The sequence below is a fragment of the Homalodisca vitripennis genome, unplaced genomic scaffold, assembly GCF_021130785.1.
Source record: "Homalodisca vitripennis isolate AUS2020 unplaced genomic scaffold, UT_GWSS_2.1 ScUCBcl_1441;HRSCAF=5073, whole genome shotgun sequence".
Lineage (NCBI taxonomy): Eukaryota > Metazoa > Arthropoda > Insecta > Hemiptera > Cicadellidae > Homalodisca > Homalodisca vitripennis.
In genome coordinates this window covers 87,507-105,810 of record NW_025777581.1, presented here as the reverse complement: position 1 = coordinate 105,810, position 18,304 = coordinate 87,507, and the positions used below count along the sequence as shown (strand labels likewise).

At 32.5% G+C, this 18,304-nt stretch overlaps 1 protein-coding gene across 1 annotated transcript in view; it reads right to left on the bottom strand.

Moving 5' to 3' along the window:
- Positions 1-16,888: 16,888 nt before the first annotated feature.
- The window catches only part of LOC124371456 (HORMA domain-containing protein 1-like), a 37,780-nt gene continuing 36,364 nt past the window's right edge, over positions 16,889-18,304 (bottom strand). The window contains exon 11 of the mRNA XM_046829785.1: positions 16,889-17,924. Within this exon, the coding sequence (XP_046685741.1) occupies positions 17,850-17,924 (75 nt within the window). The 3' untranslated portion in view covers positions 16,889-17,849. The remainder of the gene's footprint in view (positions 17,925-18,304) is intronic.

The window sequence follows — 18,304 nt, the reverse complement described above, 5'->3', positions numbered from 1 at the left end:
TTATTAAAATTATCTATAATATTTTTTGTATATGTATAATACTGTTTGGGATTCATGAAACACTTCACTTCACTTCATTGTTTCTTCCTTCTCTTGGACATAGTAGATTCTTTCTTCCTTTCCAAACAACACATATTTTTCAGATTCTTTATAATGTTTAAATGTGATATAGCTGCTGCACCCCAAATACCAATACCAATACCATATACCATATGCCAATACCTTTTATGAAGATCATAAATTAATGTGTTTGTTAAATATCATTTTCCTGTCTAGAATCAGTCCCACATATTTGAATTTTTTAACTAGCCTTATGTTATCACAGTCACAATTAATTAATATTAATATTAAATCTGTGGAGACAATCACAGCTGTGTAACTTAACAATAATTACTTCGTTAGCTGACATTTTCGGAGGGTAAAAATGCATCATGGCTGTCTTCTGTCCGTTTATAATAAGTTTTTTTATCATGTGCCCATTTAGTTAGTGTTTTGAAATCTCTATTTACCCATGCTACAAAGCAATATTTTTTATTAAACAATATCATTGAAATAGGTTACAGAGTCAAAAATATATCAGAATAGATGGGTGTCTAGCCAAGTAAAATATTGTCATTGCAAGAGTAAAATTCTGGCCTGGTTTTGTAGCCAATGGTGTAGGATTCCCTTCGTGGTTCTTGGGTTGTCATCTTTCAGATAGTCAAGTAGCTTGTTGGGAAGCTTCAATTAAGGATATGAATTTTTTATCAAATAAGGCAGTTCAGTGAAAATGGAGTATATATTAGGACACTTGTCTGGTGAGGACTAGTTGGAAGTAAGAGCCCACTATTTTTGAATGGTTTAGAATATGTTTTCGAACTCCTGTGCTGATTTATAACAATACTAACTGTTACCCGCAGCTTCGCACGCAATCTTTAGAACCAAAGTCCTTATATTACTTAGTATAAGCAATTATGCGCGATTACCCACAGGTAACAGCTAGTTCGTCAATATATTTGTAGTATTTTATAACACTCTTGATTTTCAATAAAATACCAATTACAACCAGATACCCAGTTACCCATGGCTTTGCACACGATTTCCTACAGAAAAATTGGGACATAGGAGGCATATTTCTTTTGAACGTCGTTATTAACCTTCTGAGATAAATGATAGACACTGAAAGATACTCCAAGCTCATGATCTGTTTAAGATTTAAATTTTAAAACAGTCTCAATATGCACCTGTGAAATAACTGGAATTTATCTCCAATATTCTATGATTTTTGTATACAATTGAACTATATTAGCCCAGCGTGGAGAGGAGTCAAAATGTCGGAATTAATTAGCGCACATACGATGCAATAAATGATGGCGCTCAATGTAATTTTGAAACGAAAATAGGCATATTTTAGGTACATATTATTACAGTCTAATGATTATGAGCTTCAGATATTAAGCGAAATTGCGTATGGTTTCTATTTTAGGCTTTGTGCGTGTATCACTTCTGGATCGAATTAGTTATATCTGAGATGCCATGATTGAACTTGCTTTTTGTCTCGATCGAGAGAATATGTACGCACAGAGATCTGAGAACCATATTTCTGTCAATAAAAACAACTAAGGTTGGTTTTATAACATTCTTTATATTTGTAGCCAACGTAAGATAGTAATTTTTATATCTGCATTGCTCTTCTGATCAAGCACGAGCATGGTTTATATTAGATAAATATTGCAGTTAAAGGTGAATTTTTACGTCAAATTTGAATTGTATTATCTGGATAGTAAAGTCTATGTTTAACAGTGATTGCAGAAACAGTTGAAACAAAATTTGCTGTTTCTCTTAAGCTTACTCTATGCTTTCAAACTATAAGTGTAAAGAAATTTAAAATAGTAATTAAATGATATAAACATATATTTCTTTTGTCGCATTATATATGTTTACAAAGAACAGCTGATTAAATTTGAAAAAGCTCTTTCACTTAATAACATATGTTTGCTGCAATGCATTTCTTACGGGTATTTCTGTAACTTTTAGAGACCAGTGGGGCGGAATCCTGAATCGGGAACGGGATAAAAAGTATCCTATGTTCTTCTCCCAGTTCTTAGCTACCTCCCTACCAATTTTCAACCAAATCGGATCAGCCGTTCTTGACTTATAAATAGTGTAACTAACGCGACTTCCTTTTATATATATAGATTAAAAGTACAATGAATAATGGTACAGTACTATAAGTATGCCATATTTATCTATTCCAAATGCCATGCAGTTAAACCCAGAGACAATAATTAATAATAAGTTTGACTATTATATGTGTTTGAAAACAAAGTATTGTTTCAGAGTTCAAGTTCATTGTTCATCCACAAAGCTATTTTGGATTTGTCTAGAAGATTTCTTATGATAATTGCATAAGGTACAACAATATTGTCTATATGCAACTCTCATATTAGATGTATTAGAAACATTCTTTATTGGAAACAAGTGACTTACAAGCTCCAATTGAGTGTTGTAAACAATTAGAGACGTTGTTGTAACAAACCTTTGTTCAGTTATTGTTTTAATCATGTATCTTACAGTATGATTTAATGGTACTTAATTAACTTAATTTTGTTATATTTTAATTTCTATTGTTTTTTATTTCTCAGGAACAAAGAAGGGTACCGGAAGCTGTAAGGCCTGTAAGATTAAGACATCGAGGTCAACATGGGAATTTGCTCTTGGAGGATGTTGAGTTACTATTACCTCAATCATCTACAAGAGAATTTGTGACAGAAAACTCTCGTACACCAAGAGAGCAGCATTGCAGAATGTTAGCTGCTCATTTTGTTGGCGATACATCACACTACAGGGTGATTCAAAACTAAACGGCAATCTCTCGGGAGCTTATTCTATAGCTAAAAACAAGTAAAAAAGTTCATATAACCATATGCTCGGAAACGCTTCGTTAGCGAGTTACGCCTATTAGTATAAATTTAAAACCACTGTATAGTGTTCAAATCAGTGTGACTCATAAATTTAATTTATTTAACATCACAGAAAATGCTAGTTGTTGGTTATGCAGTAAGTTATAATTGAAAGGAGATTATATAACTTAAAAATATAACTTTAAGTTATATTTTTAAGTTAGAATTAAAGTTATAATTTAAGTTATAATTAAATATATATATACATATTTAATTATATATATTAATCCATTAGACAATTCAAGGAAATTGTATTATTAGTTCTGTATTATATGAGTACTGTTTATCTTGGACAGAAAAATAATAATTATTATTTTATCAACAGCACATTAGTACAATAGCTCTTTATTGTTATCTTGTGTACTTATTCCCCATATTAGTCTCAGAGCTCCTTTCCAGTAGGAAAATCCTTTGGAGGAAGGACAGTGTATTCTCCACAGTGGCATAGCTAGGAGAGCCTCGGCTCTACCCAAAATATTAAAAGAAGGTCCCGAACTCGTATTTTGTAAGTAGTTTCAACGGTTGTAGTCACTGTAAAAGTATTGATACAAACTCATATGCTGTAGGTTACTGTAGGTGGGGCGGGAGTCACGGGAAGCGTAGAAGCTCAGCTGTTTTTTGTTTCAAGTTAACACAAGCTAGCTACATGTGACGACGATGATTGGTAGCGTTGTCTGGCGTGGTGCAGTGATGATACAAGGGATGACGGTTGGATGTTTCCATTCATGTGTAATATAGTTGTTTTCTTATTCAGCTTGTTTTTATTACTCTCTATGACAGGCTGTTTTAACTTGCATCTAACTGTGTAGTTTTAACGTAAGTTTATTTACAATTATGAGGAGACACACAATCAACAAGTTCTTTAAAGCTAAAGCAATAAAGACTGAATCTGTTTCTGAGTATGAAGCACCGACTGTGATAACCAGCTGTTGCTCTCCGATATCTGATACCTATGAGACATTGACATAGATATAAGAAAAAAACCTTACTTTTTTGACATAGGTGTAGGGTAATATCTTATAGTCTGTATGCCAGTGAAAAAGGTTGTTATAACCAGTTTGGTTAAAAGATTTTGACCAAATTGTTTGTTCTCTGAAAAACAATTTAATTACCCAATAAGTGAACATAACAATAAGAAACATAAGTTTCAACAAAGCTGGTTAAAGAAGCATTGGATTGCATATTATAAGGAGAAAAATTGTACAAATTACAATAATTGCATTATTTTTGGACCTGAATATACTGGCAAATTAATTAATCCAAAATGGAGTTTCTGTTGGCTACTCCATTTAGGAAATGAAAATATGCAACAGAAAAATTGACAGTTCATGCTAATTCAGACTACTATAAATCTTCAACAAACATTGTTGCAAACTTCTTCCAAGTGTATAGTGGTAAAGTAAGTGAAGCAGCTACTCTACTTGACACTCAAAGGGCCAAGGAAAAGGAGCAAAATTGTGAGTACTTGCGGCCCATTGTTGATTCCATCACAGTTTGCAGAGAAAATTAAATCCCCCTTCATGGTCGTTGAGATTGTGGGCAGCTAACTGTAGAAAAAACTCCAAATACAGATGGAAAGTTCAGAGCCTTACTTAGATTTCGTGCTGAAACTGATGAAAAATTCAAGTGGCTTTTAAGGAAGTGGGTGCAAAACACAACTTATTTAAGCCTTGATGTACAAAATGAGATTATTGATGTTTGTGGGAATTTGATACAAAGAAAACTGTCCGAGAGATAAATAGTAGTGATTGTTTTTCAACCCTAGGTGATGAAACAATGGACGTCTTGGGGAAGCAGCAATAATTGTTGTTATGCATTCGCTACATTAAAGAAGATGCTAAGTTCTATAAGAGGGTTTTCTATCTTTAACACAAATCTACGATTTATCTGCCAAACAAACTTTCACAGTTATTTTGAAAATATATATGTAGTACACTAGGCTTAGATATTACTAAACTCATTGGCCAAGGCTATGATGGATACTCCACATTCAGTGGATATATAACTAGTGTCCATCAAATATTTCAGCATCTGTATCCAAAAGCTATATATGTTCACTGTACGTCCCACAAGTTAAATTTGGTTTTGAGTGATTCACTTAACATTCCTGTTGTAAGAAACTGTTTAGGTACTGTAAATGATAAATCAAAAATTCTTAGGAATACTATACAGGCTAGTTTTGAAGACCAATATTTCTAATCTAGTCACTGAAATTAAGAATACTCAATTTTGGGATTGTATGAGACTCGGTTCATTGAGCGGCAGGATCTCATCAATACAATGTTGGAGCTCATCCCAACTATAATAGCCACTCTTCATGAGTCGTCTGAAAGTAACAGGGCAGTATAATCATCATCAGATCTTCTCTCAGGAATTGAGAAGAGTAGTTTTTTCATCTCACTAGTTTATTGTGAGTTTTTATTTAATCTCACTTTGCCCTTATCAAAATACCTTCAAAAAGTTGAAAGTCATAAATCATCACCCATGAACTATGCTGCTAATGTGATAAATACCTTACAAAATCAACATGAAACAAAAGAAGGGAAGGAAAATGACCTTGGAGCCTTTTCTGCATTATTCAAGAAAGCACAAACCTTGATGAAAGAACACTTTGATACAGAAATAAGTATTCCTTGACAATCTATCCTCAAAACAATCCCTACCCCTCACATCAACACAGAGGAGTAGTACAGGAGAACAAAATTCACATCATGCATAGACATGCTGATTTCTGGTCTTGTAGATTGGTTTGGTAAAAAAAAAAAAAAAAACCACTGTTATAAGCCTTTTATGCACTGCTACCAAGAAATGTAGATACAACCAATTTAAGGTTGTTAAGTGACCTTAAACTGTTCTATCAAGATAGAGAATTACAATCAATTATTGAATCTAAGTACTTAATAAGGTGTAGAGAATGGTCCAACAATAAACCAACAAATTTATTTCATTATTGAAACTGCAAAGAAAATGCTCAGCTAAGCATAGTTTATATATTATTAGTTACTGGGGAAAGCAGAATGTGAGGAAAGCCAGTGAGTCCTGTTTGTAAAACAACTCTCATCACTTGAAAAATTCCAAACAAAAATCTATGTTCATTTTATAATGAATTAATATGCATTACAAATTACCAGCACTATAATGGTTATTTGATTAAAAATTTTTAACATTATAACAGTTAAATTGATATACTAAATCTTTAAAATATCCAAGTAATCATCTCTACTTGCGAATTTTCAAGAAAATTTTGTAACTATTAAACAAAGTGGAAAATTTAAAGAGACCTATATTATGTGTTCTTACCATTTTATAAAGGATAGTTTTGTACACACCAGTAATAAAAAGACCTAGAATTAATTAAAATACACAAACAATATTAGACATAATGTAGCTATGGTTGGAAGGGTTAATTCAATCTGAATTATTGAGTTTAGCTCTAGTTCTCCTTACTCTTAGTGTAGTGTCTGGAATCTGGAAAAGGGGAAGTGAACTGGAGCTAATCTCAACATTCAAACTAGATTAACTCATAAACATACTAGAAGAATTTTTGTCTAGTATCAACTGACCATATTCCTTTAGATACTGAATCTCCTAATATAATAAATAATTTATAATAAACTACCACCATTATCAAGATTAATAATATCAACCCGAATGGTGGATCAAATGGTTTAGATATTTGAAGATAAATATTTTTTTAATTAGGAATGTATGTTACTTTGTTAAGGAATTTTTTGAATGTAAATAATGTTAAGCAGGTATGTTTTGAGGCAAATATGAATTGATAAGAGAAATATGTGTGTGACACTAAATGTAATGTATCTTTATTGAAAAATATGCATTAAAATTGAAGTAACTGCCTAGTTTTGTCTCGCTTAGAGTTAGTAAGTACTAAAATTGCATTTGTAATTAGATTGAAATTGTTTGCTTTCTGATGGCATTAAAATTAGCAGATTATTGTGGTGCCAGCTACTTTGGGAAGCACTGATTGTAATCTACAAGATCTTGACATATAAAAGGGTGCATCAGAGTTGTTCTGTGTGGTGCACCATAGTTCCTAACACTTCTCATAACAAGACTGCATCACAGGAGTGTGGGACACAAAGCCAACTAAGATTTTTAAATATAATAATATTTAAACATTTAATTATTAATTTTAAATCTATATGGATTGCAATAAAAACACATACAGGGTCCTCGAAAAAGGTGGCCTTAATTTTGATTCTCTATTGTAAAATAAATAGTTAAGCGATGTGTGCGAAACAAACATCATAATGCAGACAAATTGTTTGTTTTAATTCCGCCACTGGGCTGCCCTTCAAGTGAACTCTGCGCATGTGCAGGCTTGGCGCGCATCGACCATTTCAGTCAGTAGAGGCGTCGCAGTCATAGCAAGTGTGCAGCAAAAAGCTCAGTGTGTTTCGTGGTATGCTGAATTGAAGTCAGTGACTCTTGTGCAACGACGTTTTCACCAAACATGGACAAAACCCACCTACTAATAAACCTACCTTCATTGGTATAGGTAGTTAAAAAACACAGGAAGTGTAGACATAAAGAAATCGCCCGGCTGACCGACAACATCTGAAGAAAATGTGTAACGATTGAGACAGTCGTGCTTGCCTAGCCCTAAGAAGTCCATAGCTCGACGCAGTTTAGAACTAGGTATACCAAAAACCACAATTCAAAATGTGATTCATAAACATCTGAGACTATATGCGTAAAAATTCAATTGCGGCATCAATTTAAACCCACAGACCGACCTAAACGTGTTAACTTTGCTGCTGAAATGCTAAATCGCATTGACGATGATCCAAATTATCTCAACAGGATTTGTTTTAATGATGAGGAACCTTTCACATTAATGGCAGTGTTAACCGACATCATTGTAGAATCTGGGGTTCTCAACAACCCAATAAAGAGTTTGAATACATCCATGATTCCCCAAGGTAAACGTGTGGTGCAGTCTCATGCAGGATCGTGTTGTTGGCCCCTTTTTTTAAAGACAATCTGTGGAACTAACTACTTGAACATATTAAAACTCTATATTTTTCCACAAATTGATGATGTTGAAAGGAAAAAAGAATAGCTATTACTTTCCAACAAGATGGAGCACCGCCTCACTACAGTCTTATTGTGCGTGAAGCACTCAACAGAAGATTCCCTAATCAGTGGATTGGTAGAGGTGGTCCTCTTGCGTGGCCGCCAAGGAGCCCTAACTTAACTCCTTTGGATTTTTTCTTTTGGAGTTACATAAAAAAATTTGTCTACACTCAAAAATATCCAGTGCCTGCAACATCTAAAGGACTGAATCACTGATGCAATAACAACTGTGACTTCTAACATAATAAAGAGGACCAGGACGGAGGTGGAGTATTGCTTCGATGTGTGGTGTGCCACAGGCAGAGTTCACATCGAAACATACTAAATATCTTAATAAAACTTTATGATTTTGTCTATCTTTTGGTGTAAAAATAATTCAATTATCTTTATTGCATTCTGAGTAATTAAAAATCAAAATTAGGGCCACCTTTTTCGATGACCCTGTATTGAATTTATTTACATACTAAACACAATATATAATTTCATGCGTTTCAGGTTGTATTCATAAAATCTATCTGAAAAGTAATTTATTATTCGTTAATTCTGTTATATTCTGCAAATTAATTAAGTAACGCCATACTGTGCTTAATAAGATTTATATAACAGTTAGAATCTGACTATTCTTTCAAATTTGTAAATGATGAAAGAAAGATACATTTTTTTAAAAACATTTTTAGCAAATGAACCAGGAAATCCAGCAACTCAAAAATGAGAATTGACTAACATGGCAGTAATATAACAGAATTTATATGTTGTGGCTTTAACTAAGTTGATAAAATTTTCAGGGAATGATATAATGAATCATCCTCATGGTTTCTTCAAAGATTTTGAGCCAGCCCAATGGATGACAGAATCTGGAATGCTATCAAGTTTTACATTTAATAGAACTAATGGCATTTTTATGGTTAAAGAACCAGGAATTTACTTCATGTATGCTCAGGTAACTTTTTATCTCAAAGGATATGTTCATTGTAGAAATCATAACAAATTTATTAAATACTTTTAAAGCATAAAATATACTGTAAAATAACCATTTTTAAAAAAAACACAACATCCTAAATGATTATCAATTTCATTATAGACTAAGAAAATCATCTTTTCAAATAAAATATACATTTTAGTCACTCACATAAGGTAAACATTGTGATAGTTTTTCTTCTTCTATTTGTGTAAATTGTGTGATAAATGTTAACAAATTTTTTTTATCTCATTTAAGCCTCAGCGCCAGCTATGCCGGCTTCGAAGTTGCACTGGTTTTTGTTATTATTACTATTAGTACATGATTGGACCTCCCCGGAATTTCAACCCGTGATCTCTCGGTTAGAGAGCCGAGACTATAACCATTAGTCTATGGAGGAGGACTATCAAAAAGTTCCAATGTTAACCTTATGAGAGCATTTTTGTTTAGCGTAAGACAGCTGATTACTAAAACCCATGTGTTATTCTCAATCAATTAAGCAACTAATTATCAGCTGATAGGTATAACATTCTCAAACCTTGCCAGCTTATTCTTTATGATGGTTTAAAGTCTTTACCATTTCTTTTATTAACACAGAGGGAAATTATTTAATAATTAATGATGATGAATGCAAGGTATTTGTACGTAAATAAATGCACTTGAAATACGTTTTTAAAAAACATTGAATTATTTTACAATCTGAATACTGCTACTAGCCTACAATGTTGTAATAATATTTATAAAATGTCTGAGGTGAATAATATTGCTAAGATATGCTGGAGGATCACAGAGCACACATGCAACCTGAAGTAAAGTTGTTAAATTTAGTTTATTTTTTACTGCATTTACTTCAACATTATGTTTCCTCAAGAAGTTATTCTTCTGAAATATCTATGTTTTGATATACCATCTTAAATTAAGTAAAAAAATTAATGTTTAATTTTGTAATATTCATGATTAATGTTAACATACACACAAACTTTAGTTTATGTAGGTTTTAAACCTAGATAATGCTAAAATTAAAAAATACGATTAAAGCTAAAAACGAGCTCACTAATAGTATAGGAACAATCCCTTCAAATATCAGATGAGAGTTTTGAAATACATTGTGTGCTTGAACGTAGCCAGGAAAAATTTTGGTGATCAAGACGACTGATATTTTTCTGTAGTGCTCATTCCCCATTTTAATCCTTATTGACCCGTTTCTTTGTTGAGAACGATCTTTCAGCACTACATGTAAGTAATACCAAATTATTTAATAATTGTTAAATTATGTAATTATATAATAATCGTTTGCTAAAAATGTAAATAAAAAAATAAAGATTTGGGTGGTTCAGCTAGCCCACTCTCTGGCTATGTCCTTGCTTGTGTGTACATTAGTATTTACATTTAGGTAGCCTACTTTTAAGAAATGACTGAAATTAAAGCAAAGGTACTTATGTGTAAGGCCGAATTTCTATATATTTAGAACTCCTAGTTATATGTAGGTGAAATGAGGTAAAATCTTAATTCCCTTTATGGAAGAGGAAACATTCATTCCCATCCACTACTGTTGACAACAGATTTAAATGTGTCTGCTTTTTATTTCTACATGGTCTAAACATTAAAATTTATTTTCAGATCTTCTTCACAGCAAGACATGAACGCAGTGGATTCTACATTAAGAAAAATGGAGACAATGTCGCTCAGTGCATGAACACAAGCCACACTTCAGGCAGTGACGTGAAACGTAATACCTGTTTTACTGCAGCTATAATACACCTGCATGAGCATGACAAACTGTCTATCAGAGAAGTAGATGGGTCGAGGTTTAGAGACACAAGTTTCAAGGATTCTCACAGCTTTTTCGGCTTGATCCAGTTGAAATCTACATAATGCTATAAAGTGGGACTATAACGAATTAAGACCAAAGACATAGTGAATTTTGTTAATTATATCGTCTTTCTGTATTACTTTTTAAGTATTCTTAATATTATTAACGTAAAATGTTTAAATTATACAAAATTTAAGCATCACTATCTGACCAATTTGCTTATTTGGACTGTATGAATTCTATAATCTCATTTATCTCATCTTATTACTGCTGTATAATAGTTCCACATGTGACTAAAAGGAACTCTAGTCAAGATTATAACAATTTCTTGTTGCATCAAGATAATGATCCACTTTGTGTTGTGGTAACCATACAGATTTTTAAAAATATTTGTATTCTATTCTTGTATATTAATTAGCATAACAAATTCATCTGTATTGTTGTTGAACTTATGTCTCACATCCTTACTAATCCAGGGACTAAGAAGGCTAAATATAGACAATACTTCACATCACCACTATATCTAGGAAATCTCTAGTATTACCTAGGGAAACTAGAAAATCTCTAGTATATCTATCTAGTATTCTAGGAAATAATACAACTATCTGACCTCTTCGGTTTATTTGAGATATTAAAACAAGATAGTCTACCCTGAGCAAAGAGAATAAGAATAAATTGAGAGGTTTTGGTAGAATTTGGTAATATCTTAGAAATTTAATAAATGCACATATAAGTCAAGTCACTATGATTCCTTTATGTAGGTAATCTGTATGTTAAAAAAATAATCTAGATATTTATCATACCTACAAAATAAATTTTGATTCACTGTGTAAATAATATAAAAACTTAAGATAACTCTAAATTAGTTCTATTGTAGCATTGCATGTATATTTTTATGTAGATTTAACGAAAATTATCATAGCTTAAAATAAGTCAATGGAGCGGAGAATTGTTAACTTTTTTTAGGAAAAGGGCAATGTATACCAAAGGGTTTAGGAAGTAAGGAATATCACTACATTATGAAGAGGATTAATTGATAAATCCTCCATCAAAAAATGTAAATTATTTGGGCTTAATATTATGACGTTAAATTTACTTAGATTTTAAGGGTTGTATGGATATTTGAAATTCGAATACTCGTAAAATAGACTATTTTAACAAATAACAGAGATCTACTTTATTTATGTTTAAAAAGTTATGTAAATACTAAATAATGTTTTTTATCAAATAAACTAACATTAACTTCCTTTTTTAATTTGTGTTGTTACTTTTTTGTAATTTGCAAAATAGTTAAATACTAAATAGCACAATGAACTGTCAACTCACCGCTACAATCATCAACATATACGTTGATTGAATGCAGAATTGCTATGTCATCTATATATATAAAAATGAATGTTTGTGTGCTTGTCCTTTATGGAATCGTAAACTATTTGACAGATCATTACGAAAATTTGTATGTATATGTATTTTTCCACGAAGGTTTCTATGACAATAGACAATAGACAGTTTCTTTATGTAGAAAACAGTGGATAAACCATTTTAAGCACTATGATTAATGGTTCCTCCAGTTTATAAATTCTTCAAGGGAGTAAAATGTCCTCTGTAGAAACCATTCTTGGAGTTTCTTCTTGAAGCATTTCTGTCCACTGTTTATTTTCAGATGGTCTGGAAGAATATTGAAGAGTTTAGGTCCTGCATAGCTTGGCTTCCTCTCGTACAGAGCAAGGCAATGAATTGGTAGAGCATAGTTCATGGCGTTCCGGGTGTTGTAATGGTGCATTTCTCCCAGCCTTGTAATGTTCTGTGAGACAGCATAGCAGATCACTTCAGTCACAAACAGAGATATCACAGTCAAAATTTTAAGATTTTGAAAAGCTTGCCGGCAAGTAGCCTTTGGGTCTAGTCCTGCCAATGTTCTCACAGCTTTCTTTTGAAGTATTAGTACCCGTTGGAGATTCCCGATGGAAGAGTTTCCCCATACCACTAATCCATATCTTAGATGTGCTTCAAAGAGTGAGAAATAAGCAGTTTTTGCTGTGTCCAGATTGCTCATTTTTGTTATTCTTTTTAATACATATATGCTACTGCTGAGCTTTCTGCAGAGTTGGTCTACATGTGGAGTCCAGGTTAGATTGTTGTCAATGATGATTCCTAGGTAGTTAGCTTCATTTTTCAATTCAATATCTGGCAAGCCATGTATTACTGCACTTGCTCTTCCTAAGTTCAGTTGTTGGGTTTTGCGGTCATTTAATATAAGATTGTTTTGATGACAGTATTGCTTTGCCATGTCCAGGGCTACAAAGGAAGATATTTCAAGTTCTGGTATTTGTTTCTCGGCCACAAGCAAGGCTGTGTCATCAGCATACATCATGACTTGGCAGAACTCTTGTAGATATTTTGGGAGGTCATTGGTTAACAGAATAAAAAGCATTGGTCCAAGAACTGAGCCTTGTGGAACACCTCTGTCAATTAAAAGTGGTGGTGATCTAATTTTATAAATTGTATTGTTTTCTAAATTGTATGCTATGTCTATTGATGTAACTCGCCTCCAGGTGGTTTTCAGAGATAATAGTTTTCAAAGCGCCTGCACATTATAAACTGCAATTACTAGACAGTTATGAATATTTAATAGCCAAACATATTTGAAGGCGCTAAGTTATGATGTATATTTGTCTTGAAGATAAATTTCTGGTTGAACTTAAAGCTTGAGTGTTAGACCACTTTATAATAAAACACATGTACGTGTACAATGGCTATAAACATATACAGATTTTCTTGATCGTGGCAACAAAGCAAACTCTACATCGGCGTGGAAATATAATTTACTTGAGCCAGAAGTGCACATACACAGGTAACGCTTACAAAAAGCGCGCGAAGCCGCAGGAAACAGCTAGTATTGCATAAAGTAAAAGACAAGACGAGGTTCAATTTATTTAATTTTTCAATTTCTTTTTTAGTAAACGATTGTTATTATTTAAATAATTCAGTATTACTGAAGTGTACTTCTGAAAGATCGTTTTCAACAAAGAAATGGGTCAAGAACTTTTTAAAGAAACAAAATAGGGCCTCACTCTCTGTCCATTATGGGACAATATCAATTGTCTGTCTCCCCAACATTTTTTCCTGGCTATGTTCTTGTTGTAGAATATATCTGATCAGATTGATAAATGATTACCAGATTAATACAATAAGATGTCAACTCTGAAACTTTCTAGGAAATCCAGATGGGTGTTCAATGACCCCTGCCCATTTAACTGGCTTCAAAGTTGTCTCCCAATCATATGTATACCACAACTGAGTGGGTATAAATGGATCCTTTCTAACATACAGAACTACTCCAATAGTATTTCACTTTCTATGTCTAATTCTCTTGTTCTATGTACATTTCTCATTATGATTAATTTATAATGCAATGAGCCACAATGATTCAGGTAATCAAGGATTGTATCTCACTTTCCATGTCTGATTTTTTTGTTCTATATACGGTTCTCAGGATAATTTATTTGTAGTGCAATCAGCCACAATGATTCAGACAATCAAGAATACTATCACATTTTTCATGTAAGTATATTTAATTTTGAATGTATTGGGCCAGAATGATAGATTCAGACAATCAACAGTTTAACTCACTCTCCATTTCTGATTCTCTTGTTCTATGTATGTTATCAGAATAATTTATTTATGATGCAATGAGCCACAATGATTCAGATCATCTAGCATTGTATCTCATTTTCCATGTCTGATTCTCTTCTTCTATGTAAAATTGTATAGACTAATGTGTATAGAGTTGAGTTTGAATTGTTTCACTCCTCATCATATTTTGACACAACATTTGGGGATGGGAAAGGTGCGTGCCAAGATGTATAAAACAATTGACAATTGAAAAAAAGACAATTGCAAATGTATGCCTTGATCTTCTTGACAGTATTGAAAAATACCCATATTTTTTTCAGTCACGTGATCACTGGTAACGAATCATAGGTTTTGGAGTATGATCCCGGGACAAAACGACAAAGTGAAGAGTGGCACATTCCCCAGTCTTCTCAACTAAGAAAATAAAAAAATCAAGGCCATGCTTATTTTTTTTCTTTATAGCAGGGGCTATAAATTCACAGAGAATTTGTGCCTCAAGGACAACCTGATAACCAAGTCTTTCATAAAGAAGTCCTTGAACGGCACAGGAAAAGGATTCTTTGCATCAGATTGGACCTTTCAGACTATTGGATGCTCCATCATGACAATGCTCCTTGTCACACGGCAATCTCTATCAACCAGTTTTTGACCAATAAAGGTATTCCCATGATTCCCCAGCCCCCACCCCCCATTCACCTGACCTCAGCCCCTGTGACTTCTTCCTACTTCCTAGGATTAAAAAAACAATTGAAAGGGCATCTTGGTACAGGTGAAAACATCCAACAGAGCACAACTAAAGACGATACCAGTTGAAGCCTTCCATCACTACTATGGAGAGCAGGAACAACGCCATAACTGTCAGGGAAAACTACTTTAAAGGTGATAAAATCAATGTGTAAAAATAGATTTAAATAGTTCAAATAAAAAATCAGTTTCATTACCTTTCTGGCACACCTCATATTTTAAGTTGTGTTCCAACCTACATCTTGTATAAAATACCAATATTAAGTTTTCTATACTGTACTAACATTTATACAACAGTATCCCCCATATGGAAACAACTGAAAAGTTCTTCATCGTATGGTTGTTGTTATATCTAGCCATGAAAGTGCTGGCCTGGATGGATGAATTGGTCTGTTTTAGCAACTGAGAAGGCAAATTTTCTCACCAAACAGAGAATGTTCACTAGTCATTCTGCTAAGTGATACTTGGAGCTCGACAACACTTACATCTCCTTCTGCTACTTTTGTAGAAGTGAGAAGAATGAAGAAAAGGATAATTAGTTAGCTCTTGTTGAACTCTGTTGACTAGAAAATAATTCTTGAACTTTTAAGTTTCATGACACCTGTCATAAAATTATGATGTAATGTGATACTAAGAATAAATAAAGAAAAGCAAGAGTGTGCTACCTCCATACATAGAGCGTGCTGCAAATAGGATCAGTAGAAGAAAGATAATGTGCTTTTGGGGCTGCCCAGCCTGTAGAACAAATAGTAAGTTCTTGGAAGACCAAGTAAACATCCTCTTGGAAAGCAGTTCTAAGAGGATGCAATGTGTTGGCCATTGGATTTTCTAGTGGGTGGAAGTCCCACTCAGCAGCAATCTATGGTGAGCACTTAAAGTGTTTAAGTATTTTATCCATTGAAAAAGTCAGATCAAAAATATTGTTTTATGCTAAATTACTCAAATTATTAAACTCCAAAGTGTTGCATGTTTCATTAAAAGTGTAAAATTTAGATTAGATATCTCTAGACATATAATTATTAAATAACTGTTATTAATTTTAGAAATACAAAATAATTTTATGATTCAAGAAAAAAGACTTGCTAAATTAGTGATTGAGTACCAGTTAGCTACAATTTGGTAATAAGTTTGATGACAATATTGGGAAATTACAATTTTAACATATTTTTGTTATTAATTCTACTAGTAACAGTGGTGGATCAGGGACTAGAATAACAAAAAATATTTACTATCATCTGTTAAATGTGTATAAACTGACAAATTTACAGGTTAGGAACCAATTTACTATCTCCTGATTAATCCAAATATAATGGATAATGGTGTGTTAAGGAAGTTTCCAAGACCAGTGGGGTATTGCCCGGAGGGATTTTCGAAATATGAGTAGGTCTCTATGTTAACCAGGGGCCCTAAGAATTTCCATGAAAATTTCAGTAGAACCAGTCTAGTAGTTTTTTATGTGATTGAATATCACACAAACACATAGACAGATACCATTAGATTGTTTATAATAGTATAGATGTCAGAAGAGGTTCAATGCCACCCATTTCACATATAAAAATTGTATAAAACTGCTTGTGCTGTGGCAGTTATTGCAGGGTAGCCAATGAGTTTTAATGTTTCATTATGAATTTTAAGTGTTATGAGAGACTCACTGACATGCAACAAACAGAAAGGCATAGATAGTACAACACTAATAAACAATTTATTGTTACCACTAATCAAATAAAATAATACACACTTAATCTTTTTACATTTTCAAAGGAACATTTTTCACACTGCTGTGTGACATTATTACTAAATTGCATAATTATTGTGGTACAAATAAACATAATTATAACAAATACTCTTCTTTGTCAGAAAGACTTAATAATTGTTGTCTATTAGATTACTATTACTATTAAGTATTACTACAAGTTATGACAATAAATTATTTTGATTTATCACATTCAGCTAAAATATTTATTAATCACATTTATCATATAACTAAAATAATCATACAACTAAACAAGTTCTTTATTAGATCTTTAAGAGAAACTAACTTATTTCTATTATGTTAATGGTGTTCTATTTTTCATTAAATGTTATATTATTTATTATCACAGTGAGATTTAATACAGATAGAACTATAGGATCATACAAATTGTCAACCAACAATGAAACCAACCAATCAGTTACATTGATTTTCAAACTCTTAATTGAAATCAACATGTGTCTGTCCTATAGATAGTATTAAACATTGAATTGTTTATTTATGACACTGAAATTTGAAGAAGTGAAACATGTTTTTTTGGGAGATCCTCAACTAAAATTAACATATTTCTATATTACATATACTATATGAACACAAATTAACAAGGAAACAGATACACACTTCATGTATATAATAAATATTGTTCTAGACCTAAGCACTGTTAGAGCTCCTAAAAGTTTTAAACAGATTTCTCACTCAAAATTATACGATACTATCACAATTTAAACTGCACTTATATTCTATCAGAAAAGTAAAAGCCATCACAGTAACGAATCACATTATTTACTCTTAAAAAAGAAAATACTACTAAATAGACTCTGAAAAATCAAACTTAATTAATTTTGTCCAAGGAGATGACAGATATAAATATACTAAACTATCTGTACCAGATGGTGTCCTCCATACATCCTAGACAATGCATAATCCTCTGTTGATGGAAGCATACTTCAAACGTTTTGCTGGACCCACTGTATATTCTTCATCCTATAAAAACCAATAATAAACAAAATATAAATACATTACATATTTACATAAGAATTACTTTCCAATCTGATAATTGTTATAGATTCATTTAATACAAAAAAATTGTTTATCATTCTCCTTCCTCGTTGTATCCTTTTTCTTCCAATCCCTCTTGTCTTGAATTCATGTTTAAGAATTTTATCGAACAGATCAAGACGGAGAATCAGTCAGGATTCGAACCTGGGCAATGGTGTACCCACGATCAAAATTATGGGGGGAGGAACCATGGTCATTCAAGTTGTAACATTTCATCATGGAAAACATAAATAAAACCAAAACATTTTAAGAAAATGGTGTATAATTAAAACAGTATTTTATCAACTATGCTATTTCAACTATTT